The 27079-nt window shown below is 48.4% G+C and overlaps 12 protein-coding genes across 12 annotated transcripts; 8 read left to right on the plus strand and 4 right to left on the minus strand.

Moving 5' to 3' along the window:
• Window positions 1–198: 198 nt before the first annotated feature.
• Window positions 199–2079, plus strand: N7510_004159 (Zn(II)2Cys6 transcription factor; the record flags this gene model as incomplete). The annotated part of the gene is made up of 1 exon (XM_056976085.1): window positions 199–2079. The coding sequence occupies one exon, from the start codon at window positions 199–201 to the stop codon at window positions 2077–2079; it is 1881 nt and encodes a 626-aa protein (XP_056836041.1).
• Window positions 2080–2301: 222 nt separating this feature from the next.
• N7510_004160 (uncharacterized protein) lies at window positions 2302–3810 on the minus strand (the record flags this gene model as incomplete). Its single annotated transcript, XM_056976086.1, has 3 exons — window positions 2302–3406; window positions 3465–3694; window positions 3748–3810. The coding sequence occupies 3 exons, from the start codon at window positions 3808–3810 to the stop codon at window positions 2302–2304; spliced, it is 1398 nt and encodes a 465-aa protein (XP_056836042.1).
• A 406-nt stretch (window positions 3811–4216) lies between these two features.
• N7510_004161 (alkyl/aryl-sulfatase) lies at window positions 4217–6124 on the minus strand (the record flags this gene model as incomplete). Its single annotated transcript, XM_056976087.1, has 1 exon — window positions 4217–6124. The coding sequence occupies one exon, from the start codon at window positions 6122–6124 to the stop codon at window positions 4217–4219; it is 1908 nt and encodes a 635-aa protein (XP_056836043.1).
• Window positions 6125–6435: 311 nt separating this feature from the next.
• Window positions 6436–7928, plus strand: N7510_004162 (uncharacterized protein; the record flags this gene model as incomplete). Its single annotated transcript, XM_056976088.1, has 4 exons — window positions 6436–6699; window positions 6753–6999; window positions 7048–7411; window positions 7463–7928. The coding sequence occupies 4 exons, from the start codon at window positions 6436–6438 to the stop codon at window positions 7926–7928; spliced, it is 1341 nt and encodes a 446-aa protein (XP_056836044.1).
• An 800-nt stretch (window positions 7929–8728) lies between these two features.
• Window positions 8729–10819, plus strand: N7510_004163 (acetoacetate-CoA ligase; the record flags this gene model as incomplete). The annotated part of the gene is made up of 2 exons (XM_056976089.1): window positions 8729–10349; window positions 10401–10819. 2 exons carry the CDS (start codon window positions 8729–8731, stop codon window positions 10817–10819), a joined length of 2040 nt encoding a protein of 679 aa, XP_056836045.1.
• An 845-nt stretch (window positions 10820–11664) lies between these two features.
• On the plus strand, window positions 11665–12730 carry N7510_004164 (uncharacterized protein; the record flags this gene model as incomplete). Its single annotated transcript, XM_056976090.1, has 2 exons — window positions 11665–12003; window positions 12053–12730. 2 exons carry the CDS (start codon window positions 11665–11667, stop codon window positions 12728–12730), a joined length of 1017 nt encoding a protein of 338 aa, XP_056836046.1.
• Window positions 12731–13314: 584 nt separating this feature from the next.
• On the plus strand, window positions 13315–14538 carry N7510_004165 (serine hydrolase domain-containing protein; the record flags this gene model as incomplete). The annotated part of the gene is made up of 1 exon (XM_056976091.1): window positions 13315–14538. One exon carries the CDS (start codon window positions 13315–13317, stop codon window positions 14536–14538), a length of 1224 nt encoding a protein of 407 aa, XP_056836047.1.
• A 415-nt stretch (window positions 14539–14953) lies between these two features.
• N7510_004166 (ankyrin repeat domain-containing protein) lies at window positions 14954–16477 on the minus strand (the record flags this gene model as incomplete). The annotated part of the gene is made up of 1 exon (XM_056976092.1): window positions 14954–16477. One exon carries the CDS (start codon window positions 16475–16477, stop codon window positions 14954–14956), a length of 1524 nt encoding a protein of 507 aa, XP_056836048.1.
• A 1024-nt stretch (window positions 16478–17501) lies between these two features.
• Window positions 17502–19908, plus strand: N7510_004167 (OPT family oligopeptide transporter; the record flags this gene model as incomplete). Its single annotated transcript, XM_056976093.1, has 3 exons — window positions 17502–17700; window positions 17751–17918; window positions 17978–19908. The coding sequence occupies 3 exons, from the start codon at window positions 17502–17504 to the stop codon at window positions 19906–19908; spliced, it is 2298 nt and encodes a 765-aa protein (XP_056836049.1).
• A 459-nt stretch (window positions 19909–20367) lies between these two features.
• N7510_004168 (uncharacterized protein) lies at window positions 20368–22533 on the minus strand (the record flags this gene model as incomplete). The annotated part of the gene is made up of 3 exons (XM_056976094.1): window positions 20368–22041; window positions 22092–22411; window positions 22464–22533. The coding sequence occupies 3 exons, from the start codon at window positions 22531–22533 to the stop codon at window positions 20368–20370; spliced, it is 2064 nt and encodes a 687-aa protein (XP_056836050.1).
• A 343-nt stretch (window positions 22534–22876) lies between these two features.
• Window positions 22877–24762, plus strand: gliA (MFS-type gliotoxin efflux transporter gliA; the record flags this gene model as incomplete). The annotated part of the gene is made up of 6 exons (XM_056976095.1): window positions 22877–23071; window positions 23135–23149; window positions 23219–23414; window positions 23466–24185; window positions 24228–24410; window positions 24461–24762. 6 exons carry the CDS (start codon window positions 22877–22879, stop codon window positions 24760–24762), a joined length of 1611 nt encoding a protein of 536 aa, XP_056836051.1.
• Window positions 24763–25470: 708 nt separating this feature from the next.
• Window positions 25471–27058, plus strand: rhgB (putative extracellular rhamnogalacturonase; the record flags this gene model as incomplete). The annotated part of the gene is made up of 5 exons (XM_056976096.1): window positions 25471–25939; window positions 25992–26282; window positions 26334–26397; window positions 26463–26485; window positions 26562–27058. 5 exons carry the CDS (start codon window positions 25471–25473, stop codon window positions 27056–27058), a joined length of 1344 nt encoding a protein of 447 aa, XP_056836052.1.
• Between the last annotated feature and the right edge of the window lie 21 nt (window positions 27059–27079).

Genomic DNA, 27079 nt, shown 5'->3' on the forward strand with positions numbered 1-27079 from the left:
TGGTCATGGTACCCCTATAGTTATCGTCTAGAAGAGCTCGGTCCGAACTATCATGGCTTGGCATCCCCAACTTCCCCAGAAACATAGACCGGGTGCCGTGCGGGGCAGCTCGTAGCTAGCAGGGGCAACCTCGGCTCCCACAAACAATGCTTCGGTATCCCCGGCGCATTCACCGAATGTACCATCTTCAGCTGCATAATGGTCGCGGATCAAGCACCCCGAAATGGGCGAGTGCCGCGCGACCGCTCACGACTCGTATGCCATCGTTGTCACACTCGTAAAGTCAAGTGCGACTTGATCTTGCGACTCCAGAAGGGTGGCATGTGCACGAATTGTGAAAAACGCGCCGAGCCCTGTCAACGGAGGGAACATAAAAGGACACAGAGCGAATACATCCCGCCATCACAAGCCCCCACACAAGCAGGTCTATCACCGCAGTGTAGTCTCGGGACGACACCGCCAGATCCTTCGTTCAGTGACCAGACCGCCGGGCCAGGGGCCGCTAGGCACAGTCTGCATACGAATCTGTCGGCAAATGGAACGTCTGCCGCATCAGACAACCTGGGATATATCGGAGAATTCTCGGTCTTGTCAAATCATGGACCGCTGCCTTCCGAGGCCTCGACCGTTGTCGGGTCTTTTGCTAGGTCACTCGAGGAACAAATATTGGTTGCCACGGGAGCAGACCAGTTACCAACCCAATCAAAGATCGTCGCCCTCACTGCAACCTATTTCAAGTATCTTTACCACAGAATTCCGGTTGTGAATCACCAGGACGTCGTCCCTACATGTCCATCTACCCTTCTTCAGCAATCCCTGTGCCTGGCGGGATCCATTCTCCGTCATCCAAAGTCAACCAAGAGCCTTGTGGAGAGCGAACAATTCTACTCGAGAGCAAAAGCACTTTTCTTCATAAACCACGAACGCGACCCGATCACCATACTGAAGGCGTTGTGTCTACTCACGTTGTGGAATGTCACTCCTCCTGCCGTGGTAACGATCGACAACGGCTGGAATTGGCTGGGTCTTGCCATCCGTTTCGCCTTTCAAATTGGACTTCATCGGGAATCAACGTACTCGCAAAGGTCTGCCCCTGGTTGTGCTCGCAGAATAGCGTGGTTTCTCTATGCGCAAGACAAATTGCATGCGTTCTGCTTTGGTCGACCCCAAATGATCAAGTCGCAAGACTTTGATTTACACCCACCGCGGGTTACAGACTTTGAACACCCTGAAAATGGCCAAGCTCGTTTGTTCGTTCTCTATGCAAACCTGACTACCATTTTGGAGAAGATGTTGCCCCTTCAGCATCGAGAACTTTCGAACAGTTCAGAAGAAGCTCTATCTGTTCTCTCGGACTTGAAGAATTGGGTTGCAAATATCCCACCGGATATTCGACTATTTGACGATCAAGGCAACAGGGTCTACGAACGTGGTTTCTACGAGATCCTTACTTGGTACTTCACTTGTATTATCACATTTTTTCATGTTCACGGCCGACTTTTTCATCCTTCAGCCACATCCACAATAACCTTGGTGGCGTCGTCATGCATCATCCGCCTCTATCAAGAGATGGACTACCGAGACGACATTAATTACCTCATGTCAATTAATAATTGGTCCATGATGGTAGCTTCGCTTCCACAGCTCAGTAGCCTCCGCAACGAAAGCCTCGGCATTAATCCCGGGGACAAAGATTGGCGTCCCGATTCACAATCATTGGAGGAACTAGATATTCTTCTGGAGATCCTCACTCAAAGAATATTGAAGTTCCCCGGTGCAAAGGCAATAGTCGAAAGAATTCTGCGCTGTAAAGCCGAGATATTATCACATGGTCGCTCAATAAATCCAGTACCGGGGCTTGAAGACCCAGGCAGAGCTTCGTGGGACCCAACTTGGAGAGCATACATTACTGTGCCGAGAGTATACGAATTATTTCCCTTCAAGAAGGAATTGAGTCCGAGGATGGAGCTGCTGTCCAACACGGAAACGGATGACTTTGCAAACCGACTCTTTGAAAATTGCACGGACTGGTCAATAGAGAACCTTCTGAGTCTAGATAGTTTGAACTCATTTGTCTGATGTGACATGACATGCTTGAAGGCATTACATTGATTGGAATAAAGTCAATATACCAGGTGTTGATAAATATGGATTTGCCTCACGCCTCTGAAATCTCTCCGCATCCTCTGCTTCCTCGAAGAGTACAAGCGCAGGGTTCGCTTACACCTAACTTCCAGCCATGCAATGGATTTAAATTATGAATAGCATCCATTCCAGGGAGATAAACGCGTAATGATCTCTTCACAGCAATGACTTGGGTGATTCAGTGATTGCTTTGATGTGCTCGAGTCTTGGATACTCGTAGAATTTGGGCATCATCTCCTCCGTGGCACCATAAAACCTCAATGTGATTGACATTTTTCCACCCCCTGCTGGTGTCGGTAGCCAATTGTTTCTCCATTTGGCTGGTGGTGGAACATCTGCAGGCTGCAACAGAATGGAAAACTCGCCATTCTTGCTGTTGTCGTTGAGTGGAGTTCCATCGGGGAAGGTCATATTATCCCGGTCTCCGAGAATAAACCTATTCATGTCATTTTTGACGAGATACTGGTCTGCATCATACGCCGTCAGACTCCAGAATCCGGTTTTAAGGAGAACAGGTCGGCGAGAAAAAATCAGTAAAACTGCTTCGTTTGGTTTAATCCTCAGAGCCTTCGGACGGGATGGGTAGATTGCCTGCTCGCTGGTGAGGCCCAGATAGCCGAACTTGGCTATGTAGTATCTTGCAATATAGTTGGACCAAAAGTTTCCCATACATTCTGGGAATGCAGAGATCCATCCATTGCCATAGTCCATCGTGCCACCAGGAGACCGCAAAGCATCTCGAGCTTGAGTGTCCGCAAATGCAGAAACTTGAGAGATATCAGCTCCATCAGGACAAATGAAGACGCCATCTTTCATTCCGCTTTTTGCGAGAATGTTAGATATCCACTGTCTGTCGTCCAATACAGGGGAAGGGTTGAGATGAGCCAGTGATGCAGTCAGTCTCAAGATAGCTTGTTCAACAGAGACGTTCGTTGAGGGTTGGTGCTGAGGATCCATAAAAGTTGAGAGTTGCAGCCGAGGAGCTAAAGGCCCAGAATGGCGGGAAACGGAAGAAAGTTGAATTTGATCCTGATAACTGCAAACAGCTTCTTGGTCCTGGATAGCTTGTGTCGTGGCAAAACGCGCAAGGCATATACCGTAGGCTGTAGGCAAATTGACATAGCCTAAAACATCGTCCCCCACTTGGTTTTCTGGCGGGGACCCTAGAAAGAAGCCAAAGTCTTCACTGGCATATCGGACGAGGTACTTTCCCGCCTGGTGACCTTGAAGACTACCGATATTGCCTATATCATTTCCATAACTAATGGAAAGCCAAAGTAAGCTAATAGGGTCCTGGCTGGAGGTAAACGGCTGCGTACAAATCGTAGAAGGGGATTACCCAGTAACGGTCTGAAATTTTTGGTATAGTAATTTCCAAGTCATTGGAGGACAGATCCACGAAAATGGTGGAATACAACGTGTCTGCGTTCGGCCGAATTATTTTCAGATCATCTGAAGTCGAAAGTCGTCGGTCATGGTAAAGAGTGTTGACGCAGGCATCGGGAAATTGAGCTACATATTTGCCATACTCAAGCAGAGGATAGCCGTACTATATATTAACATGTCAGCCTTGAAGGCAAGAATAACAAATCTTCATCTCACCATGTACGCGAAATTGAGCGCATCCTGCCTTTCTTTCGGGTTGTGGGGTGATGTACCAGCCATCTTGTTTTGTCTACTCAGTAATGGTTGATATTCAGGTTATGACTGGAGAATCCTACTTTTACATGTCGACCGCAGTATATACAGACAGTCCTCGGTAGTTTGTGGGAAGACCACCGAGCTATCCACCCCGCTGCCGAAAGATTTCAGGACCCCACAATATAACCGAGCAGTACTGCCGAAGGCCAAGCGTACCCAAGCGTACGCTACATGTCCCTAGCCATTGAATTCGGCTGGAACGTGAAGGGTGCGAAGATGGAGGCGAAAGGCGTGATCAGTATATCCACTGGATATGATAGAGATTTTTCACAGAGGACTACACAGCTTCACTCGTATGTAGCGTGGGCTGGCCATTATTAGTCTACTATTTTTAGAATAAATTTATGTAAAAAGGAATAGTTTGTATGATTCAGAGATTACTATCTGACTTCATTCTCACCCCAGCAATACCCGCGAATGAAAGCAATTTATTGAGGGCCTGCACATTCCCGCCGACCACTTGAGCCTCTCGAGTGTCCCTGCCAGTGAGGACCCCTTGCAAATCATGCTTGGTCAGAGACAAAGAAAGATCCAGCTGGGATTCAACACCCTGGTTACTGGCATCTTGACGCCGGTAAGTCAAGGCGCCATTGCTGAGAACCAGTCTCCACGTTTCCTTTATATCATTGACACGAATATCAATGCATATGCACTGCTCGTCTTTTCCAGCTTCCTCTCCGTCAATTTTAATGGCCAATCCACCAAACCATTGTTCCACAGACAAAGTCACTGGAAACGTCGCCAGTCCCGTTGGATATCTGTTCCGAGGTCGACCTCCTTTCCTCAAATCCATTGCTTGAGCCAGATAAAAGTTTCTCCAAGTGGCGTTTTCACTTCCGAACCCGAGGCGCTCAAAAACGTCCGCCAGCATTGTCTGTCCTTCAACTCGTGAGTCTGGAGTGCCTCCTGCTTGGTCTCCTGCTGCGACAAGGTGACCCAGCAATGTAGCGGCGAATCGCAAATCATTTTCCTCAATAAAGAGCTTAGCCTTGACCAAGACCTCCTTCACCCCTCCCATGCATTTGATGTACCTGCAGCCTTCTTCCTGTGGCGGCCACTTCCACAAATTCTCGGCGTTTCCATCAAACCACGTCATATAGCGCTGATAAATGCCTTTCACGTTGTGGCTCACACTTCCGTAGAATCCTTGTGTATGCCATGCCCGGCTCAACTTGGCTGGTAAAACCATTGCCTCTGCGATCTCGGTACCATTCCAGCCATCATTCATCCGCCTCACTGTTTGGTCATGCAGATAGGCATACAAGTCCCTTTGATCTTCCATCAAACTCTTCACCTCCTCTTTTCCCCATGTCGGCCAACTATGACTCCCGAATAAAACATCCGTTTCGTCGTTTCCACAAAACATCATCATAGTTTCGTCTAGGTATCTGCTCCATGCCCTCGCATCTCTCACCAGAGCGCCTCGAAGGGTGGTGATATTGTGCATAGAGTGGACTGCGCATTCTGGGATCAGAAGTGCCCGCTCATCAGGGAAGTACATGTTTACTTCAGCTGGAGCCTCGGTATCTGGCACCATTTGAAACACAATGCGAACATCGTCGATTGTTAAAGTCTGCCCAGTGTGTTCAATATCGATGGTAGGAGGAATAAGGCTAGTTTTGCCTCGTGAAGTCCCCATTCCCAGTCCAACGCCAATCTGCCCGACAGGAGATCTGGGAAGATTTGAACCATACATGTATGCTGCGCGGTGGCGCATGATAGGCCCTGCAACAATGTTCTCCGAGGTTGCTTCCGTCATGAATCCTTCTGGAGCAATGATGTGAATATTGTCCAGCGCAGTACCCGTTTCTGAAGATGGCAATACTCCTGCCGCACCGCCGTAGTGATCAATATGCGAGTGCGAGTATATGATTGCTTTGACTGGGCGAACGCCTCGCTGGGACTGGTAGAGCTCCAATGCTGCCTTGGCACATTCACACGAGACCAGCGGGTCGATGACAATAATGCCTGTTTTACCTTCGACAAAGGTGATGTGAGAGATATCCAAGCCACGAACTTGATAAATGGATGGGCTAATACGATATAGCCCTTGCTTCGATAACAGTTGAGCCTGGCGCCAAAGTTTGGGGTTAACAGTAGCTGGGCACGGCTGTTCGTTGACAAAACTGTACTCGTCATTGTTCCAGACCATCTTTCCAGTATCGTTTGTAATCACACATGGCTTTAGTGATGCTAAGAAGCCGCGGTTTGCATTTTCGAAGTCTGCAGTATCAGCAAAAGAGGGTGACTCGTTGCTGGGATTCTTGTTGTTTGCCATAGTGTTGAGTTCTTTCGTTGTTGGATGCTGCTAGACGTATTTGACAGATCAACTTTAATTGTAGGTACCGGCGGGGGATAGCACCGAAAATATTTATTCTCTGCGCTAATTTTGGGATACCAAATGGCAGCAAATTATACTCTCGGTAGTAGCGCCTTCGTCTCGGCGACTCCGCATACAGAAAGAAGATGAGGAGAAACTGATCTCCGAATTTGCCGAGATTCGCAATTTGCTTTAGAAATGGTATTATTTCCTCTCGTCTTTAGTTAAAAGGAAAATAAAAGCATCAGAAGATCTGAAAGTACTTTAAGATGTCCAAATCGATGTCAAATCCTGAAAGCAGCGAGAAGGTTATGATGGAAAACCTGGAGGAAGCAGATCAACGTCAGCATGAGCCAACTGAAGACGATCTATCGCCGTCTGAGAGAAAAAAAATCCTCCACAAGATTGACAGGCGCTTAATCACTGCCCTTGGGCTCATGTTTGCAGTGTCTTTAATCGATCGCGCCAATCTTGGCTCTGCTAACATTGCCGGGATGGCTAAGGAGTTGGAATTAGAAAAAGGAGTTCGCTACGTATGTGGACACATGTCAATTGAGATGCCGGCAAAAAAACTGACAAAATGAAGTCCTTGATTATTATTATGTTTTTTGTCCCATATGTGTTTTGCCAGTGGCCGAGTGCGATTCTTGTACGGAAGATGGGCCCCCGGGTTTTTATGCCTGTAACCGCAGTTGCTTGGGGAATTGTTATGCTATGCTTCGGTTTCGTGAAATCCTGGGTCCAGCTCGTTGGTCTTCGTGTTCTTGTTGGATTTTTCGAAGCTGGACTACTTCCCGGGTCCCTTTTTTTGCTGCAGGTCTGGTATTGTCGCTGTACGCCGTATACTCTCTTGTCCAATCTTAGTTGCTAACAGGGTTTAGATGACGTGCATAGACGATATGCTGCATTCTACTCTATCAGCGTCACAGGTTCTTCACTTTCTGGTGTTCTCGCCTACGCCTTCATGCAGATGAGTGGAGTGGGCGGACTGTTGGGGTGGAGGTATATATTTATTTGGGAAGGAGTACTGACATGTGTGATCGCGCTTATTGGAGCAATTTTAATTGTCGACTTCCCCCAGAATGCGCATAAACGCCAAGGTTTCCTCACGGCCCAGGAGCTTGCACATGTCATGAACATGCTGGAAAAGGATCGAAAAGATACAGAGGAGGAGCCGTTCACCTGGCGTGCGTTCTTAACATCTGCTCTGGATCTGAAGATTTGGGGCTTTGGCCTTATCTTTTTGTAAGTCCAACAACTAGGGACGTTCAAAGGCCAAAGTTAACTCGACCCTAGATGCAACACCGTGATTTCATACTCAATCACATATTTCTTGCCAATCATTCTAAACAGCAGGATGGGTTTCGATGTTGGCTTATCGCAGGTGTTGAGCACACCACCCTTCTTTTTTGCAGGCGTGTATATGTATATCCAAGGCTGGATCGGAGATAAGTATCATACTCGAGGTCCATGTATCATATGGAATAGCTTGCAGGGCATTTGTGGGTTATGTCTTTTGGTTTGGGTTGATTCTGCAGCAGTTCAATATTTTGGTGTTTTTCTGGTTACCGCAGCGGCGCAAAGCACATTGCCTTGTGTTATGGCATACCAAGCAAACAATATTTGTGGACAGTGGAAGCGTGCATTTGCAAGTGCAACCCTGGTTACATCAGGAGGCACGGGGGGTATTATTGGCGCCTTGGTTTTCCGATCCCAGGATGCACCTGAATATCTCCCTGGTATTTATACCTGTCTTGGGTAAGTCAAATGATGACTCCAATTCAATAAAAACTGCTAACATACATTAGATGCTGTGGCTTTTCTATTATATTAGTCGGCGTGTTGTCGATCCATCTTGCAAGAATGAACAGAAAGGCGAGTCGAGATGAGGCTGTTTTAGAAGGAGTAGTTGGATTCCGTTATACTTTATAACTGCCAAGTGCAATATACAAATGATACTAGTTCATATAATGTTCGTTGTCTGTTCTTTATTAAGTATTTTGAACCATATTACTATGCGGCGCCCAAAAGAAATCCAAAAATAGTAGTTAACCGTCAAGAATTGAAGTTTCTATACATCACACACAGGGGTTTATTTTCCAAATTTCCTATTGCGCATTATTCTAATATTATTTATGTCTTCTCTTAATTGTTGGGCATTCCCAGATTTATTTTAGTTGGAGATTTATTCATTCGTCTTCTAGGTGGGATCTCGTACGTCAGATTTTGACAGTTACATCTGGACCTTATAATCCATTAGCGCCAAATTCCTCTCATGAACACGTAATATCTGTTATAGGATACTATAACTGATGTTTCTCCTCTCAACCATTCTCATAGATTGACAGAGAGTCGTCGGGAACTCCGTTGGGGACGCTAGGGTCTCTCCCACTTTGCCGAATATACCGAAGCATTCGGTAGATTCGGCAGCGGCCAACCTTCCATACCGCGAGCCTTCAATACCGAACAATCGAATATCAGTGCAACATAAATTTACTCAAGTAATAAGCCCAAGTCCCTGAGTTGCCACTGCGACTAAGTTAACCGTGCTGATTGTGAAATATGGCAACCGACACTCACGAACTGGAAATCGTATGGCGACCTTCGCAGCGGCAAGGCAAAATGTCCATGGATGAGTACCGTGAACACATCAACAAACGGTTTACATTGAGTCATCGGGACACTAAAGACCTCCAAGAATGGTCTATTAAGCATCCGCATCTTTTTTGGCTCGATCTATATACATACCTGGATCTTGTGCCTCCCTTGCCCTCTACCATCAACAAGGCCTACGATGACACCATTCCAATGAGCCACATCCCACCATTTTTCTTGGGCCATGAGATTAATTATGCGGAAAATGTGGTTTTTGCCAACCCAGACCCCGACGCAGTGGCATTGATCGGGATTAGGGAAGGACAGGACTTCTACAGAGACGAAGGAGAAATTCTTACTTGGCGAAATTTCCGAGAACGCATCAGACAAACTGCAAGTGCGTTGAGGAATAGTGGTATCAAGAAAGGGGATCGAATTGCTGCCGTGGTCGCTACGTCAAATTGGGCGATAATCATTTTCCATGCGGCCGCCTCGATCGGAGCCATCTTTACTTCCATCAGTCCAGAGCTTGGAGTTGAAGGATGTATTTCAAGACTACAACAGGTTACTCCAAGCATCGTGTTTGTCGATAGCCACGCCATTTACAAGGGTCGGGCATTGCCTACCAAACAGAAGATCGAGAAGATCTTTCTCCAGCTCAAACCACGACCCCAGGTGTATGTCATACAGGTAGCCGCTGGTGAACTCGGCGAATTCCCTCCCATGGACGACTTTTTAGCGAAGTCCGTTCTTTCCGACAAACTTTCATTTACCAGGGTACCCTTTCACCACCCTCTGATGATCTGTTATTCCTCAGGAACGACCGGGGCTCCAAAATGCATTGTCCACCAGCACGGTGCTGTACTTCAATTCAAAAAGATATCGGCGATCCATGACTGTTTAACTCCAACAGATGTGGTCATGCAATACAGCAGCACGTCGTGGATTGTGTTTTACGGGATGTGTGGCCATCTGACGGTTGGAGCTACACTTGTTGTATACAATGGCAGTCCATTGTTTCCAGACGCGAAACAACTCCTTCGGATATGTGATAGATACAAAGTGACTCTTCTGGGTGCATCTCCGCGTCTGCTGCTGGAAATGCAAATGTCTGGAACGGTCCCGAAAATTGACTTTGATCTCTCGCCATTGAAGACGTTCCATACTACCGGAGCTCCACTATCCATAGAGCAATACAGGTGGTTTTACCGTTGCTTTCCGCCTTCGGTACAAATCTGCAACATTGCTGGGGGAACCGAGACGGGAACTGCTCTCATTGCTCTGGATCCATCTGGGCCAATCAATGCAGGCGAAATGCAAATCCTTGGACTTGGAATAGATGTCGATATTCTGGACCCAGTGACTGGGGAGTCGATTGCACATACGGGAGAAGCGGGTGAGATGGTAGTGAAGAAGCCGTTCCCGAGTATGCCGTGCTTCTTCTGGGGTGACTCCAATGGCAAGTTATACAAATCGGCCTACTTCGAGCGCTTTGAAAATATCGACGTCTGGGCGCAGCATGACTGGCTGAGGAAAAATCCGAAAACGGGAGGCTATATCATGCAAGGAAGGAGCGATGGTGTCCTCAGTGAGCTAAGTCCACATTGCCTTTACGTACCAATTGCTAATCAAATTGTAGATCCATCGGGTATCCGATTTGGCAGCGGTGAAATATATGCCATCATTGAAAAACGTCCCTTCACCGATTACTTTGGCAACTGCGTTTGCGTTGGTCGTAGAAGAGCGACTGACGTGGACGAGCAGGTTTTCCTCTTTCTCGTGATGAAACCTGGGGTTTTACTTACACAAGGCCTGCGCAACAAAATTGAAACAGCGATCCGAAATGGGCTATCTCCGCGCCATGTACCCAAATTCGTGTTAGCTGTTCAGGACATACCAATGACCATCAACGGTAAACGGGTGGAAATAGCGATTAAACAGATGATCAGTGGAAAGGATGTAAAATTGAGTGCAACGGTTCAAAACCCAGAAGCTATCGAATGCTTCCGGCAATTTCGAGATCTGGAAAGCAATACCGAGGGCCGAGCTAAAATATAGATATCGACAATTAAATGAATATCGCGCTAGATAAGGCGGGAAATCTATCGTAATGATTTCTAAAGGCTTCTAAATTCTCGTCTCTGAGGCTCACGGGCGGGAAATTCTCGACCGAGAAAGAAGCTCTTCATCATTTCTTTTGTGTTAATAGACGGGGCCAGGAGCCTCCCTCCAGAAATGACTGGATCCCGCCCCCCCCCCCCCCCCGCCCCCTCACCGCTGACAAACACCTCGGAGTTGTCTCCGAGATTTCAAGTGAATCAAAGAGTGTTCTCACACTATTAGGCAAACTGTGTCCAGTCAAACCGTTCTGGATTTCTTCCAAGTATCTCTGTAACCTTCATTGCGGTGACTAGCCAAGCACCAAAGCTGTGAGCATCCTACAGCATAACCATGCGGGAAGCCAGTCTCGTCCCCACAGGACACATTTCCAAACACAACACGCCCGACGACTGCTGGATTGTGGTCAATGATGAAATATGGGATGTCACTGACTTTGCACAGGAACACCCCGGTGGGGCTGCGAGTATGTGTTGCCCTCTACCTTCCAACCTGATCAAATTGGGTGCCCTTATCGAGATGCTAAGACATTTCTTTGTTGGCTCAAAGCTATCTTAAAGTATGCTGGGCGAGACGCTACGGAAGCTTATTCGGAAATTCATGGTGCCTCGGTGATCAGAGACAATCTCTCGCAGGATCGCTTCAAGGGTAATCTTGATCGATCGACAATTACGGAAGATTGGAAGATTGCTACCACTAGCACAAATTCGCCCACAGAGATTCGTCATGAGGGAGACAAGCCCCCTTTACACACAATCATCAATAGGTTAGTGCTCCAATTCAAGATGAAACCCAATGGGGGCGCAATTGAGTTAACTCCTTTATGTAGTTACGACTTTGAGCAAGCGGCTGCCCTGTCGGCACCCAAGAAAGCATTTGCATTTTACTCAACAGCCGACACTGATTGTTGGACGCGCGATGCAAACAATGCAATGCTCAGGAGAATTTGGTTTAGACCAAGAGTGATGAAAGACGTGTCTGTTGTGGACACGTCAAGCACAATTCTCAACGTTCCCGTTTCGTTGCCGCTTTTTATCTGTCCTACCGGAGTGGCAAAACTGATCAATCCCGAAGCTGAGAAGGGGTTAGCACGTGGTGCAAAGTCGACCGGAATTTTGCAGATAGTGAGTCTTGGTCTCGCCAAACAAATTGCTTGGTCCTAATAAGTCCTAGATTTCTACTGCGGCAAGTCATCCAATTGAGGAGATTGTCCAACAGGCTCCAGGTTTTCCATTTCTATTTCAGTTATATATGAACAAACAGCGCGAAAAAACTCGTGAGATTCTGGAGAAGGTCGAATCCCTCGGGATCAAGGCGATTTTCTTGACCGTTGATGCCGCTGGGAGAGGCAAGAGAGAAGCAGACGAACGCCTTAAAGTGGATGATGAAGTTATTATCAACCCAGTTACCGGCGAGCAGGCCAAAGGGGGGAAAAGAGGCAACGGACTGACAAGGATGATGGGGAGCTATATTGATCAAGGGATGACCTGGCGTGATATCCAATGGATCAGGAGTATTACCAGTCTTCCAATCATCCTGAAAGGCATTACCGGTGCTGAGGATGCGAAGATTGCGATGCAGCACAATGTCGATGGTATCTTGCTCAGCAACCACGGAGGACGCAATCTTGACTACTCACCACCCTCGATTCTCTTGCTACTGGAAATGCACAAGAACTGCCCGGAGATCTTTAACCAGATGGAGGTATACGTCGACGGTGGTTTCCGGCGAGGAGCTGATATTGTGAAAGCACTTTGCCTTGGAGCAAAAGCTGTTGGTATCGGTCGTACCTTCCTTTATGCATTACACTATGGGACGGAGGGCGTGGAGCATCTTGTTCAGAGTAAGTGAGGTCGACTACATTGCTGCATTTGTGATAAGACACTAAAATATCTGTGCAGTGCTCAAAGAGGAAGTGGAAGGCGTGATGAAGCTCATCGGTATCAAAAACCTCTCCGAGGTACATCCAAGTCTTATCAACACTTCGGACATAGACCACTTAGTTCCGGATGGTGCAGATCATCCATATGTTAAGTGGTCACCTCGCCCACGTTTGTAAGACCTTAGTATTACATGGGAAGCCGGCGTGGAGAGTGAAAGTGATTCTGAAGAATCTGATGCAACTCCCGGGCCTTTGTGCATAGACAGACTTGCTTGATACCATGTTTTTCGACTATAAATATAAACCCTGTCTATGGCCAGTTTGTCATCAGGGCAACGAATAGAAGTTTAAACGCCACCCTGAAAATTGAAAAGCTACATAATTGCGGGCTGGTAGATGGTAGTACAGTTTGATCTAATAGGTCTCATGCTGTGCAGTAGAATGGAGAGGCGGGAGGGCCTTGGACCCCACCACAATCCACAACTACACGGTGCATATGCACAAAATTCAAATCTGTCTCACCTCGTGCAATTCAATACTACGGTGCTTCATCATGGCCCACGACATAGAGAGCAGTTTTCAGGCCGCCATCGATGCCGGCAAGATCAACGGCGGCGTTATCTGTGCCACCGACGCGGAGGGCCGCTTTGTCTACGACAAGGCAATCGGCGAGCGCACCTTGCTGTCAGGCGAGAAGCGCCCGCAGCAACTTGATGATGTGCTGTTCCTAGCTTCTGCCACCAAGTTGATCACCGCTATCGCTGCCCTGCAGTGCGTCGATGATGGCCTACTGTCCCTGACTGGCGACCTATCGTCCGTCGCCCCGGAACTGGCTGCCAAGCAGGTCATCACGGGCTTCTCGGATGACGGCGAAACCCCTCTGCTTGAGCCGGCGAACCGGCCAATCACGCTCGAAATGCTGCTTTCGCACAGCTCTGGCCTCTGCTACTACTTTTGTAACCCACATGTCGCCCGATGGCGCGAGAAGTTCTCTTCTTCTCAAGATGGTCAGTCACGGTCCGTCGAGGAGCTGTTCTGCTACCCGCTTGCCTTCCAACCCGGCTCCAGCTGGATGTACGGCTCGGGACTCGACTGGGCTGGCCGCATAGTGGAGCGGATAACAGGGGGCAATCTGGGTGAGCGCATGCAGCAGCGGATCTTCGACCCGCTGGGTATCAATGATGCTCAGTTTTACCCCGTCACGCGCGAGGACCTACGCTCTCGTCTAGTTGACCTTAGCCCGGATGACCCGGACGCCGTCGGGCGTGCTGTGCTCGGTGGCGGCGGCGACATGAACAGGACTGGCCGTGGAGATTTTGGCGGCCATGGCCTATTCATGTCAGGTGCTAGCTATATCAAGATTCTGCGCTCGCTGCTGGCAAATGACGGGAAATTGCTCAAGCCCACCACTGTTGACGAGATGTTCCAGCAACGCCTTAATTCCGAAGCGGCTGCGGGACACCAAGCCGCGCTAGCAAGCCCTATGGGCACTTTCTTCCGCGTTGGTGTCGAGCCCGAAGCGAAAATGGGCTATGGTCTAAGCGGTCTGCTGACGTTGGAGAATGTCGACGGCTGGTATGGTGAGCGCACGCTGAGTTGGGGTGGCGGCCTGACGTTCACCTGGTTCATTGATCGCAAGAATGGCTTGTGTGGCATCGGTGCCGTTCAAGCCAAGCTACCAATGGACAATGAGGTGGTGGCTGCCCTAAAGCAGACCTTCCGCCACGATATCTACCGCAAGCAGGCTGCCTGGAAAGAGCAGCAGCAGGCGTCATGACGTTAATAACCGAACAACACCAAAGGGCTTTCGTTGGTTTTGCTCATGCGGTATTTCAACCCCGTAAAGCTCAAGCCTTTCAAGGTACGAATGAAGCCAGTGGTTAGCTATAGGAGAGAGAAGATTGTTTATAGTTAGTGGTCTTTTAATTCTGGGCAGACCCGTCAACAGTATGCTACCAAAAGCTACAAAGGACTATATCCGAATGGAATATATAAGATATCATACGATGCTTTTGCCCGTGCGTTGAATCCCCCATGTTGGACATAACGTGGGAGACAGCGAGTAAACCTTAAGGCCAAGTAAATGTGTACATAGAGGATTTCGGTGAGACTTACTTATAAATGATCTCGGCAAAATGGAAGGAAAGTTGTAACTCACAAAACTCTGAGCCAGATCCAGTCACCTATAGCCCCTAATCTTTGTACCCCAAGAAATGAATGTCTTCAACAGCCCCGAATTCTTTTAGGGTGTCCATCACATCTTGGTTTCCTCGCCGAGTGGCGTATGTGAGCATAGAACCCAATTCGACGGCCTGCCGGAACCTACGACTTGTGCGAGTCCTGTGAGAAGCCATCAGTCGGGAACCCCTGCCTCGGCCTCTACCCCGAAGCGGCGGCGAAAGCATTGGTGGAAGTTTCTTCCTCCATGCGACAACCTCGACGTTCGGGCAAGCTCCATATAATAGAAGCAGTCTCACCATCTGGGCATTTTGCATCCCGACTGCAATTTTCAAGGGACAGCGACAGTAATTATAATCCTCCAATTGGCCTCCATGTCGTAAAATTGCTGATGCTAAGCACAAGTTATCAGTCTGCACCGCCCTTATGAGAGGAGTGGCACCACCTCGCAGCTCATAGTTTGGATCGGCTCCATACTCCACCAGCAGCTCTGCAATGCCAGGAAAGCCTCGAATGAGTGCAAGGGAAAGAAGCCGATTAGGTTTCTTGGTATAATTGTAGGACCTAACTAGACCATTGACTGGAGCGCCGATCTTCAGTAGCTGCTCAACGAGATCCTCTTCACCGTGGTAAACGGCCCACCATAAAGGAGTTCCCTTCGGACTCCTTGACCGTCTGAAGGGCAGGTCTTGAACGGAGTCAAACCATTTTCCATATTCAGAAACAGACCGATCACAGTGTGTCGCAATGTGATGTGTGGGAGTCCCGTTTTGTGGGAGAAGGAGGAATCTGGATACGGCGAGAAGCTGGTGTTGCACAGAGAGAGGCAATGTGCTATCCCAAAGCTGTTTTTCCATTCCCAAATTGCGCTCCGACTCCATTAGGAACCTGATCTCAGGAATATGAGTCCATGGGTCAGGGCCCACAGCGAGTGCAGCGAGGGCCCATCGTCGGCCTTGTCGTGTACCCGGCTTTGGAAGTTCAGCTCCATGATTGAGCAGGAGTGTCACTGCAGCTGTTGCTCCCGTTCGAACGGCCCAGAGGAGGGGCGTCGAATGGTCAGCGGTTTCGGTATCGACTTTTGCCCCTCGGTGAAGTAAGAGTTTCATAACTCCATATCGCCCTTCTCGTGAAGCGACTGCAAGTGGAGTGAGCCCTGTCGGACTCCTGATCTCAATATCGGCTCCATAATTGAGCAGTATCTCAACTACCTCCTCGTGACCATTTCGAGCAGCTAACCACAACGGGGGCTGGAGGTGATGATTGGTTGTGCGTGGGTTTCCACCTTGAGCAAGAGAACTCTTCACGGTCAACATATTGCCTGTCGTCGCTGCCCAGACAAGGGCCGAGCTTCGCAAACACTGAACATCGTGGCCGTACACCCGGCTGCTCACGGTGTTCCAAACGGTTCGACTCGTTCGAGCGATATCGTAGAGAGTTTTCAGCGTTGCCAAAGGCTGAACCCGAGCTTCATAAGTGTCTGTTATTTCATCGACTATCAGGTGCAGCAGCTCTGGAGGTAGTACTGTCAGCGACATGATCGTAATCCGTAGAGGTAGAAACAAAACTCCTCATTCTGCGCACCAGATATAAAGAGGTTAATAACGAACAGTCAGTGACTCACCCATATGTAGCGCCTAGCAACTAGTTAGCCAACTCACTAACTAGATTTGTTTAGAGCCCAGATCGTAAGACCTTGATTGATTGGCTTATCGTCCTTCCGCAGACAGCCCCACATGGGCCCATTTTGCACATTCGGACATCCGCTAATTACCCATGTTTATCACGAATTAGCAGCTTGAGAGCTGTGGTGCAATGGAACTTTCCGATCGGGTCAACAACACCGAAAAATGTTTCCTGTTCTGTAACGCGACATAATCAAAAGCAGGATCTTGCATGGTTATTCCTCGGCAGTGGAATGATAGTTAACTATCCGGAACACCATGACCATGTATAAAAGTCAAAACAAGCAACCCAAGCGGGTGGGGTTGAACACAACGCCCCGATGCAACCCTAATCTGCACCACACGCCTTGCTCAGCTCATGCGGGAATCACGCAATTGGTTGGTATGTCCACCTCGAGATCTTTATCTTTTTGCCGTTACCTTATTGGCCAGCTCGAAAATTGGCTTCTAACCACGTCGTTCGGCATTCCCGATGGGGCCAATTGCGCAATTCCCATTTGTCAATGGTTCCTGTTTACCCGTCTCGATTTTGCTCCATTTTAACTCAAGGAATCTCTAGTCCTCGGGTAATTCTGTCAAGGAAACGCGGTTACCGCTAGCGCACCACTTGCGTTGCAAATAGCACAATTATTTTAGCGTCGTTGGCCGGTCTGGAACCTTTCCGCGTCCCCATGAAGTCGCAGTTTGAATTGCGACATCGACTAATGACAAACATATTTGCGCTTGGTTGAGGTTACTTATTGTTGATCTTTTTCTTCTTTCATCTCTCATCTTGACTTTCTCCCCGCTGGATGTCTTCCTTGTGTTCCACCAACACATTCTATCTCGTTCGCAGCTCCTTGTCCAGCCTGATTCTACACGGATAATCGACCCAGAAATGCCGGAGGATGTCAGAGACTTATCTGATTCAGGGGGCGACTTGGATATTCCAGGAGCAAAGACCGCCGAAGAACCAATAGTCATTATCGATGAGAAATCAGCCATCGCACTGCCCCGTGAAAAAGATGAAGATTCTGCCGCATCTCAAGGCGATGATGATACGGTATACGTGAAAGGTCATCCCGTTATTCAAAATGGTACTTGCCGCATACATCCTTCTATCCCTATCTCTGACTGGAGTAACTAGGAGCGGATGTTTCTAAATTCCTCATCTCAGATCGAGATGATGGAGATCCTGCCTTGACCTTTCGGTCCATCGTCTTGGGCAGTGCCTTCACAGCCCTTTCTAGTGTGATCACTATGCTTTACGTCTTCAAGCCAACTCAGATGCAAGTCTCGGCAACTTTCCTGCAATGTATGCCCTTTCCTTGGTCAAAAACCTGGTTGATGACTTTCCACTCATTCTTCTGTCAGTGTTGATCTACGTCTTCGGTGAAGCCTGGGCACGTTTGACTCCTCGCCCAGACCGATTCAAATGGAAGTGGCTTCAGGCTACACTCCGCTTTTTCAATTTTGGGCAGCCTTTCGGAATCAAAGAGCATGTCATTGCAGCGCTGATTGCATCATCTGGCAACAACGGTCTGAGTGGGGTGGAGGTCTATGCCGCTGAAAGACTATTTTATGATCGAAGTGTCTCAGCCACCACAGCAGTCCTGGCTACCTTCTCAATGGCACTTTGTGGTTTTGTGTTGGCAGGGGTATTACGACCGCTGATCGTTTATCCAGCCGAAATGGTATACTGGACCACTCTACCGCAGGTGGTTCTCTTCCAAAAGCTGCATTTCGATCGGCGCGCAAACCGAGGCCGTCTCATCAAATTTGGCTGGGCTCTTGCCTTCGCTGCTGTCTGGGAAATTTTCCCTGCCTACATTGTAACATGGTTTGGAGGTCTTTCGATCTTCTGTCTGGCGTCAATTAAGGCGCCGGAACACACTAGAACACTGTTTGGGACAATTTTTGGTGGTGCTTCGTCCAACGAAGGCATGGGTCTGCTCAACTTCTCTCTCGACTGGCAGTATATTCAGAGCACTTACCTGTCATTGCCGTTCAAACAACAGGTTAACACGTGGATTGCCTATGTGATATGGTATCCAGCAATGCTTGGGTTGTATTACAGCAATGCCTTCAATGCGAAAAACTTTCCCTTCATGTCAACGTCTCTTTTTAAGAGCAATGGCGAGCCGCTTTCCACAACATCGCTTTTGAACAACGAAGGCACTATCGATGAGACCAAGCTCGCCAAAATTGGACTGCCATCCTTAACGGCAACTACAGTCTGGGGCTATTTCACTCAGAATTTGGCTATTGGGGCATTGATCACTCATGTACTCATCTTTTACTGGAAGGATATGGTCCTTGCGTGGAAGCAGGCACGGAGCAGAACTCAGCCCGACCTGCACTACAAAGGAATGCTGAAGTACAAGGAAGTTCCAATGTGGTGGTACCTGGTTCTTTTCGTCCTCTGCTTCGTGGCTGGAATAATCGTGAATGCCAAAGGCGAAACAACTCTTCCTGTTTGGGGCTACATCGTCTCTCTGCTACTGGGGGGCTTCATTGCCCCTTTCTCCTGCATTCTCTACGGGCTGTACGGAACTGGGGTTTCAACCAACCAGCTCTCTAAGATGGTTGGAGGTGCCCTCCACCCGGGTCGGCCTTTGGCAAACCTATACTTCGCTAGTTGGTCACACCAGGTGATACTCCTCGCTGTCAATCTAGCGAACTGGCTCAAAGTCGGACAGTACACTAAAGTACCCCACCGCATCATGTTTGCTACACAAATCTATGCGACTCTGCTAGGAGCGGGCCTGAACTACGCCGTCATGACCACCATCGTGACCAACCAGCGAGATATTCTCCTCAACCCCGAGGGCAATAACGTTTGGAGCGGCTCCACTATGCAAAGTCTGAACTCACAAGCAATTACATGGGCCCTGGCAAAGGACATATACGGCTCGAAGGGCCCTTATCTCATTGTTCCCCTCGGCATTGTCATCGGGTTGGCCCTGCCTGTTATGCACTGGGGCTTGATCAAAATTTTTCCCCGTTTCCGCGACTGGCCACTCAATACCGCAATCATCACAACTTATGCCGGGTATACGTACTATGGAAATACCTCATGGATTTGGTCTTCAATTGCAGTTGGGGTCTTTTCGCAATTATGGCTTCGACGCCGGCTACCCCGGGTTTACAACAAGTACAATTACCTCATTGGGGCTGCACTGGATGGAGGTGCCCAGATAATCATTTTCATTCTTTCTTTTGCCGTTTTTGGTGCAAGCGGAAAAGAGCATGCTTTCCCAACCTGGTGGGGAAATCCGTCTGGTAACCCAGATCATTGCCTGTAGAATTGCTAGAGGATCTAATCCAATGTTCAAACAGGCATTAAGGATTTCAGGCTATGTTACAAATTTTGTGAGAAGATGGGATCATTGTCCGTAGATATTATGCATATTAGTTCAAGATTGGCTAATGTATTAACCTTTAGCAGCGCAAACGCCACATTTCGAATATTCATTCTGTGTAGCATAGGAGAAACTCCAACGTACCAATTAAATAAGACCCTTGAGTTTGAGTGATGGGCCATTTGGCCGCATGTCCTATGCCAAAGTTATATCCCAGTCCAATCTATCTCTTCTGAGAAGCAATATGACCGTGGTGATACTGTTCTGACCCGAAACGAAGGGTATTGGCCTCGAGCACATGGACCGTCTCTTTGGCGAGATTGACCCGGTGGAGATATTTGAGGGAAAGGAAGCTCATGAGCAAAAACTTGGTAAACCCTATTTCATGTTGCATTGACTCATTCAAAGTCCTAGGTCCCAGTTATCACCAAGGTCGGCGAGGAACGAAGGTTGCATTATTAAATCAGGATGAAGTGTCCAAATCTCCGCAGCGGGCTCAAAGTCAAGGATTGTCTCCGCCAGAGGGACTGATAATCCCGACTGCACTTGTGCAGAGCTAAGTTCCGCCATCAAATTCGCCTGTGACGGTGATGGCATGTTTGTCCCAAGTCCACCATTGTCCGGCGTCGGTAGTAGGCCATGAGAAGAAAGATCTTGTTGTGCAGAATTGGCCCGCATTCTACGGTCAAGGACAATAGTGCCAAAGTAGGGAATATCAACCTTGATGTGGCTGGGTTGTCCTTCTCCGTTAGACTGTCTTTCGGAAGAGACTTGCTGTATTGGATTCTTCCCCATCGCGACTCCTTTCAGCGTCTGTAGAACACTCAGACCGCGGGTTGCAACTTTATCAGGAGTGTTTCCCTTTGCCAAACCTTCCAGAACATTTATTACTCGTTCAACAGCCTCAAAGTCGTCTGGGGAAGAATTTCTTTGACCGTTTGGTCCCAGTACGTTTATCATAAGCGTTACTGCCGCAGTGAAAGCCTGGAAATCGAGAGATTTGCAGCAGAAGCTGTCTGCAGTGAGGCGGCGGATTGCGGTGTAGCAGGCGATCATGTGTCTGGAGGCTTGAAGACAGCTCTGTCGACTGTAATCATAACGGCTCTGGCTACCTGACTCTAACAGAAAAGGAAGGTGTAGCCACGCCATAAGCTGGTAGTACCATAGCTGCGTCATGAGTTTGGCATAGCATTGGGCTCGTTCCGCAGATTTGCCGGCTGTGGCGAGTGCATTTTCTTCTATTATGGGAGGATCGATCGGCCCTAGCTCTGAATCAATGGTCTGGGTCATTCGCATCATGGCTGGGGTGACGGTTGGAAAGTTCTGATTTCGCTCGATTATTGACCCGGCCACCCGGCAAAGAAGATCCATGGAAGAAGAATTCGGAACATCACTTGGGCTAACTTCTTGTCGCTCTAATGCCGCGTCACTAATACCATGGTACACTCCAAGCATGAGCGAAAGATACCGGTCTGCATAGATGATATGCTTCCAGATACTCTTGGCGCGATGTAGAGATGTGCTATTCTCTGAACCGGCCGGCAACGGACGATGAAGCCCGATGATCTGAGCAACATCTAGAGCACGGCGATAGGATAGCCATGCACTCCGTAGCTTTCCATCATTGTTGTAAAAGATCCCTTGAAGAACCAAACACTCGAGCCCGTGGATGTTGCTCACCATGGCTTCGTGGGAGCAGACAGATGTGACCACCAGGCTGATGTATTGCTCAATGAGCTTCGTTGGATGGCAGGGTAGTCCCAAAAAACTCGTGTCAAAGTTAGGTGGAAGCTGTTGCAGACTAATCGCGGTCCACAGGAGAGTGGTGGCAATCACAGCCGGATGGCTGTTTGAAAGGTCCGCCACGGGGGTAGAAAGCAATGACGTTTCGTAGTCTTGGAAGCACTGCGCGCGGACTAGCCACCAGCAACTGTTGGCCTCGGCTAGCTTTTCCAGTGTGTCCTGAGAAGGCAATGCTATGAAAAGGGTGCGGCTCAGTCTTTTCCAGTCCCGGTGTGCCGTCCCATACAAGGTGATGTTAGGCACTGTGGTTACATCTGGTCGTCGAAAACCTAGCTATTCGATATTCAGCTCCGTGAAATGCTTGGAGTGTACATAAATCGTACCACCTCATTGTCAAAAAGAGATAAGACTGGAGCATTTTCATGAGCAGGAGTTGCAACCGCCGGACTTGAAACAGGACTATTATTGTCACCTGCGGCTTCGGGCAATGGTTGATCTGTATCGCCATCGTAACGATGCAGAAATCTCTCCAAGAGCAATTCCACTCGAGCCAGTCGCTCATTCAAAGATGCACGATCTGATTCGCGGGGATTTTCAGGTTCTGGCAAATCCTGGGTGCGACAAAGTAAACCCCGAGCCAGACACTCTCGGCAGCTACGGTCGCCATCAGAAGCAAAATGACAGCGCACCTTGCGATGTTTACCTGAGTTGAGGTAAGCTGAGCGTCTGATGATAAATGTTAAATTCCCACATACATTCCCAGCAACTGCGGGTCCCTTTGCGGATCTTCTTTCGGGGAGGCTGCTGATCTTCGGACAAAGGCATGACTATGATAGCGTGGCTGCAGCTACATTGATTGGTACCACAAGAAGAAATGGTAGTGAACAAGCTCAGGCTCTCGTGTTCGTGGATGGTCGTTCCGAATATTCGGCGGAAGGGATGTTCTGCCGCTGAGATTCTGGCCCCCAAATCGATTGTGGCGAGTGTTGCGTCGCCCGCCGGCTCGGCGGAAGAAGATAACAATCTGCATCGGCAACAGTTAAAAAAGGAAACTCAGTTCTCCGTCCTAAATATTTAAAGATGAGCAGTCTATCAATTTTCCATATTTGTTCCATGATCTCTAACCGCTGGATGCCGAGAACAGGAACTCTAATAACATTAGCGGAACATGGAGCCGTCCGCTGCGATATCTACAACTTCCTCCACTCTAGCCCAGCCTGACGGGAAAAAACTTCCAGAGATGGCCAAGGAGCAAGATGAGATGTCCCAGGGAAAGGAGGTCCCGGCGTCGTCTGCGGATACGGGCTCGGGAGGAGTCACACTACTCATGACTGTTGTAGCTCTGGCGCTGAGCATGTTCCTCGTAAAGATTCCCTGAACTCTTCTTCGTCACCTTCGGCTGCTAACTGGACACTATGCTCAACAGGTTTCACTTGACATGGTAATTCTTCAATCCCGCTATGCAATCATGTTTTGCTAAAGAAACCTTGACGATTGACTCTTCATTTAGACCATCGTCGCAACGGCTATTCCGAGTATTACTAGTGATTTTGGTGGCATCGAGCTTGTGGGCTGGTACGGATCGGCATTTTTTATCACCCTGGGGGGATTTCAAGCTGCCTGGGGCAAAATATATAAATACTTTCCGCTCAAGATTTCATTTCTCGTGTCTATCGTTCTTTTCGAGGTCGGGAGCTTGATTTGTGGTGAGTGCATCTCTATACAAATAAGACACGGATCCCTGATGGGGTGCATAGGAGTCGCACCCAATAGCCTGACATTAATTGTTGGACGAGCGGTCACAGGCATTGGAGGCGCCGGGATCTCCTCCGGTGCATTTACCATCATTGCTTTATCTGCGTCTCCAAAACAACGACCAGCGTACATTGGGATTCTAGGAGCCTCCTATGGAGTCGCGGCTGCTATCGGCCCTCTAATCGGGGGCGCTTTCACCAGCAATGTTACATGGCGATGGTGCTTCTACATCAATCTACCCATCGGTGGGGTTGCCGGAGTGATCATTCTCCTTTTCTACCGACCTCCTCCCCCATTGCTTTTCCTTAAGGACCCTTTGCGAGAGAAGATTCTACAGTTGGACCTTCCTGGCACTGCACTTCTCATCGGTGCCATGATTTGTTATGTCCTTGCCCTTCAATGGGGAGGAATCACACGTCCCTGGAGTGATTCTACTGTGGTAGGGACTTTGGTAGGATTTGGGGTCCTACTAATTACCTATGCTCTAGTGCAATGGGTGCAAAAGGAACGTGCAGCAATGATCGGTCGCCTTTTCCGACGGAACGTGGTGATCTCAATGATTTATATTGACTTACTGGCGGGGACGTTCTTTTTGCTGGTCTACTATCTGCCTATCTATTTCCAGGTTGTGTCTGGTGTCTCTGCAGCTGAAAGCGGAGTCCGGAATTTGCCATTGATTCTGGCACAGAGTGTGGCCACTGTTTCGTCAGGGCTTGTCCTGAGTAAGTTGGCATATCCTCAACCGTTCCTGCTATCTGGGGCAGCGCTCACGGCAGTTGGATCTGGTCTGCTATACACATTGAACATCAATTCAGATGCCAACAAATGGATTGGATATCAAATACTAGCCGGCATCGGTATTGGATGGTGTTTTCAGGTACCGGTTGTGACTGCTCAGTCTGCAGTACCACCAGAAGACTTACCTTCTACAACAGCCATGGTTTTAAGTAGGTGCAATTCCATCGCTTTTTTCAAACTCATGATTGACTCTTTGCAGCGGTTCAAACTATAGGAGGCTCGGTTTTTGTAACTGCTGGCCAGTCTGCGCTCGATAACGTCCTTCTCAAAATGCTAGGCAAATCCTCCAGCATTGACGGTGCAAAAGTGGTCATGACTGGTGCGACTGACTTGCGCAAAACCTTTGATTCGACACAGATACCGGCAATCCTGGTAGCATACATGAAGGGCATTCAGGCAGCCTTTCTCATTGCAGTTGTCGCGTCTGGTCTAGCCACCGTTATTAGCTTGGGAAGTCGATGGAGAAAGCTTACTGGTCCCAGTGGAACGGCAGTTGTATAATTTAATCAACCAATAACTGTAAAAATATTAATTCGTCAGACCAGTCCATACGACTATGGGCCGTGTATGCCAAAAAGCCTAGAAGGTATCCGTTTCTCTAAATACATCGACGTAAGCTTGATAAATAACTATCAGAATGGCAAGACTTTGATTGTTGATTGTCTCCTAAGGCTCGTAAGCAACATCCCTTCTTCGCTATCGCAGGCGCAGATTTTCAAACAACCACGATCATTGGTGCGCCTCGATGCACCGAGCTGTTTCAAACTTTGCGGGGTTCCGTCTGGAGAAATATCGATCCTCAAATGAGAGAGCTACGCTGTTTGAGAAACGGAAAACAACATGGCGAAGGGGCAAAACTCCGCGTCATTTCAGGTAGAAATGAGATGAGGGTGGTGTTCCATGAAACGACTGCGTTGATTTTCCCATGAATTATAAACAGATTTCCCGGTGATCATGCATGTTTATGCATTATCGTTAGCCCACACACTCGACGTCGCTTTTTGATTATAGGAAAAATAATTGTATGCACTTGGAGTGCTTATATATTTTATCTAATTTATCGGGCCGCCCGGAACGGATCGAAGATGGCAATTTTTCACACTAATCTGATGAAGAATTAAAAGGAGGCTGCTTCCCTTACCCTCCAACAGTCAAGCTACTTATCCCTTCACCTGGACCATTCTCCTGTGAGACCTATTTACCAGCATAATGCAAGTGAAGAGCCTTTTGCTCAGCTTCGGCTACTTCTCGGTCGCATGGGCACAACTTGCGGATACATCCGACTACCCAATCGGACCATTAACTTCGTCAGCTACAAAATGGGCCACCAAGATCTGTGATATAACCAACTATGGTGCTGTGGCAGACGGGGAGACGGATTCTGGGCCTGCAATTCTGGCTGCCTTTAATGCCTGTGCTTCTGGAGGTGTCGTGAACATCCCGCTAGGAACTTTTGCTTTGGCCACTTGGGTTACTCTAAGCGGTGGGAACGCATGGGCGATTAACTTAGAAGGAGTCATCGTTCGTACGGGAACTGCAGGGGGTAATATGATTTATATTGAGCACAGCACTGACTTCGAGATCTACTCTTCCCGTGGTGAGGGCGCAATACAAGGCTATGGATACGAATTCCTCTCTCAGGGGGAGTATGGTCCACGACTTCTGCGTCTTTATGATGGTATGTGTAATGGCTTTTGATTGGGCCAGATTCTCGTACTGACACTCTCAAGTGACGAATTTTGCCATTCATGATATTGCCCTCGTTGACTCTCCGGCCTTCCATTTGACCCTCGACACTTGCAACCAGGGCGAGGTCTACAACATGATCATCCGTGGTGCAAATGAAGGAGGTCTTGACGGCATCGACTTGTGGGGGTTTGATATTTGGGTTCACGATGTTGAAGTAACTAACAAGGATGAATGTGTTACCGTCAAGAGCCCTGCGAACCACATCCTCGTTGAGGACATCTACTGCAACTGGTCCGGTGGTTGTGCAATGGGCTCTCTAGGAACTGATACCGGTAAGTTATTGCACAGATACAAGGCAGAAAGACTAACTTGGAGCTCTCCAGATATTACCAAAGTCGTTTACAACAATATTTACACTGTAAATTCAAACCAGATGTTCATGTTCAAGTACGCGCTTTTTCCATTAGTATCTAGATCTTGCCTTGCCTGGTTCAAAACTGACGTATACATAGGAGCAATGGAGGAAATGGATCGGGTAAATTGATCTCTACAAACGGCCTATTGGTCAAATGCTATTTGAAGTACACTAATTAACGGAACCATATGAATAGTGACCGACGTCACCCTGCAAAACTTTATTGGACATGAGAACGCGTATTCTCTCTACATTGACGCATACTGGACAGAGGAAACCTTGGCTGCAGGGGATGGCGTCCTCTACAATTCCATCACATTCAGTAACTGGACGGGAACCTGCGCTAATGGTGCCCAACGAGCCCCGCTGTACGTGTTGTGCCCCTCGACTCAGCCATGCACGAACATCGTCATCGAGGATTTCGCCATGTGGACTGAGTCAGGAAGCACTGAGTACTACAAGTGCGCAGATGCCTGGGGGTCTGGCTACTGCTTACATGGAGGATCCGAACATACTGAGTACGGCACAGTGACCTCAACATTTACATCTGCCCCGTCGGGGTACTCAGCGCCGACAATGCCTGGTCAGCTCACTGCTGGGCTGGGAATCACTACGTCCATTGCAATCCCAACGGTTCCTACCACGTTCTTCCCAGGGGCTACCCCTGCTACAGCTAGAGTCTATAGTGGTTAACTTGCAGATATCATGACGCAC

This window comes from Penicillium lagena (assembly GCF_028827675.1).
Source record: "Penicillium lagena strain IBT 129212 chromosome Unknown utg000002l_segment0_segment0, whole genome shotgun sequence".
NCBI classification, from domain to species: domain Eukaryota; kingdom Fungi; phylum Ascomycota; class Eurotiomycetes; order Eurotiales; family Aspergillaceae; genus Penicillium; species Penicillium lagena.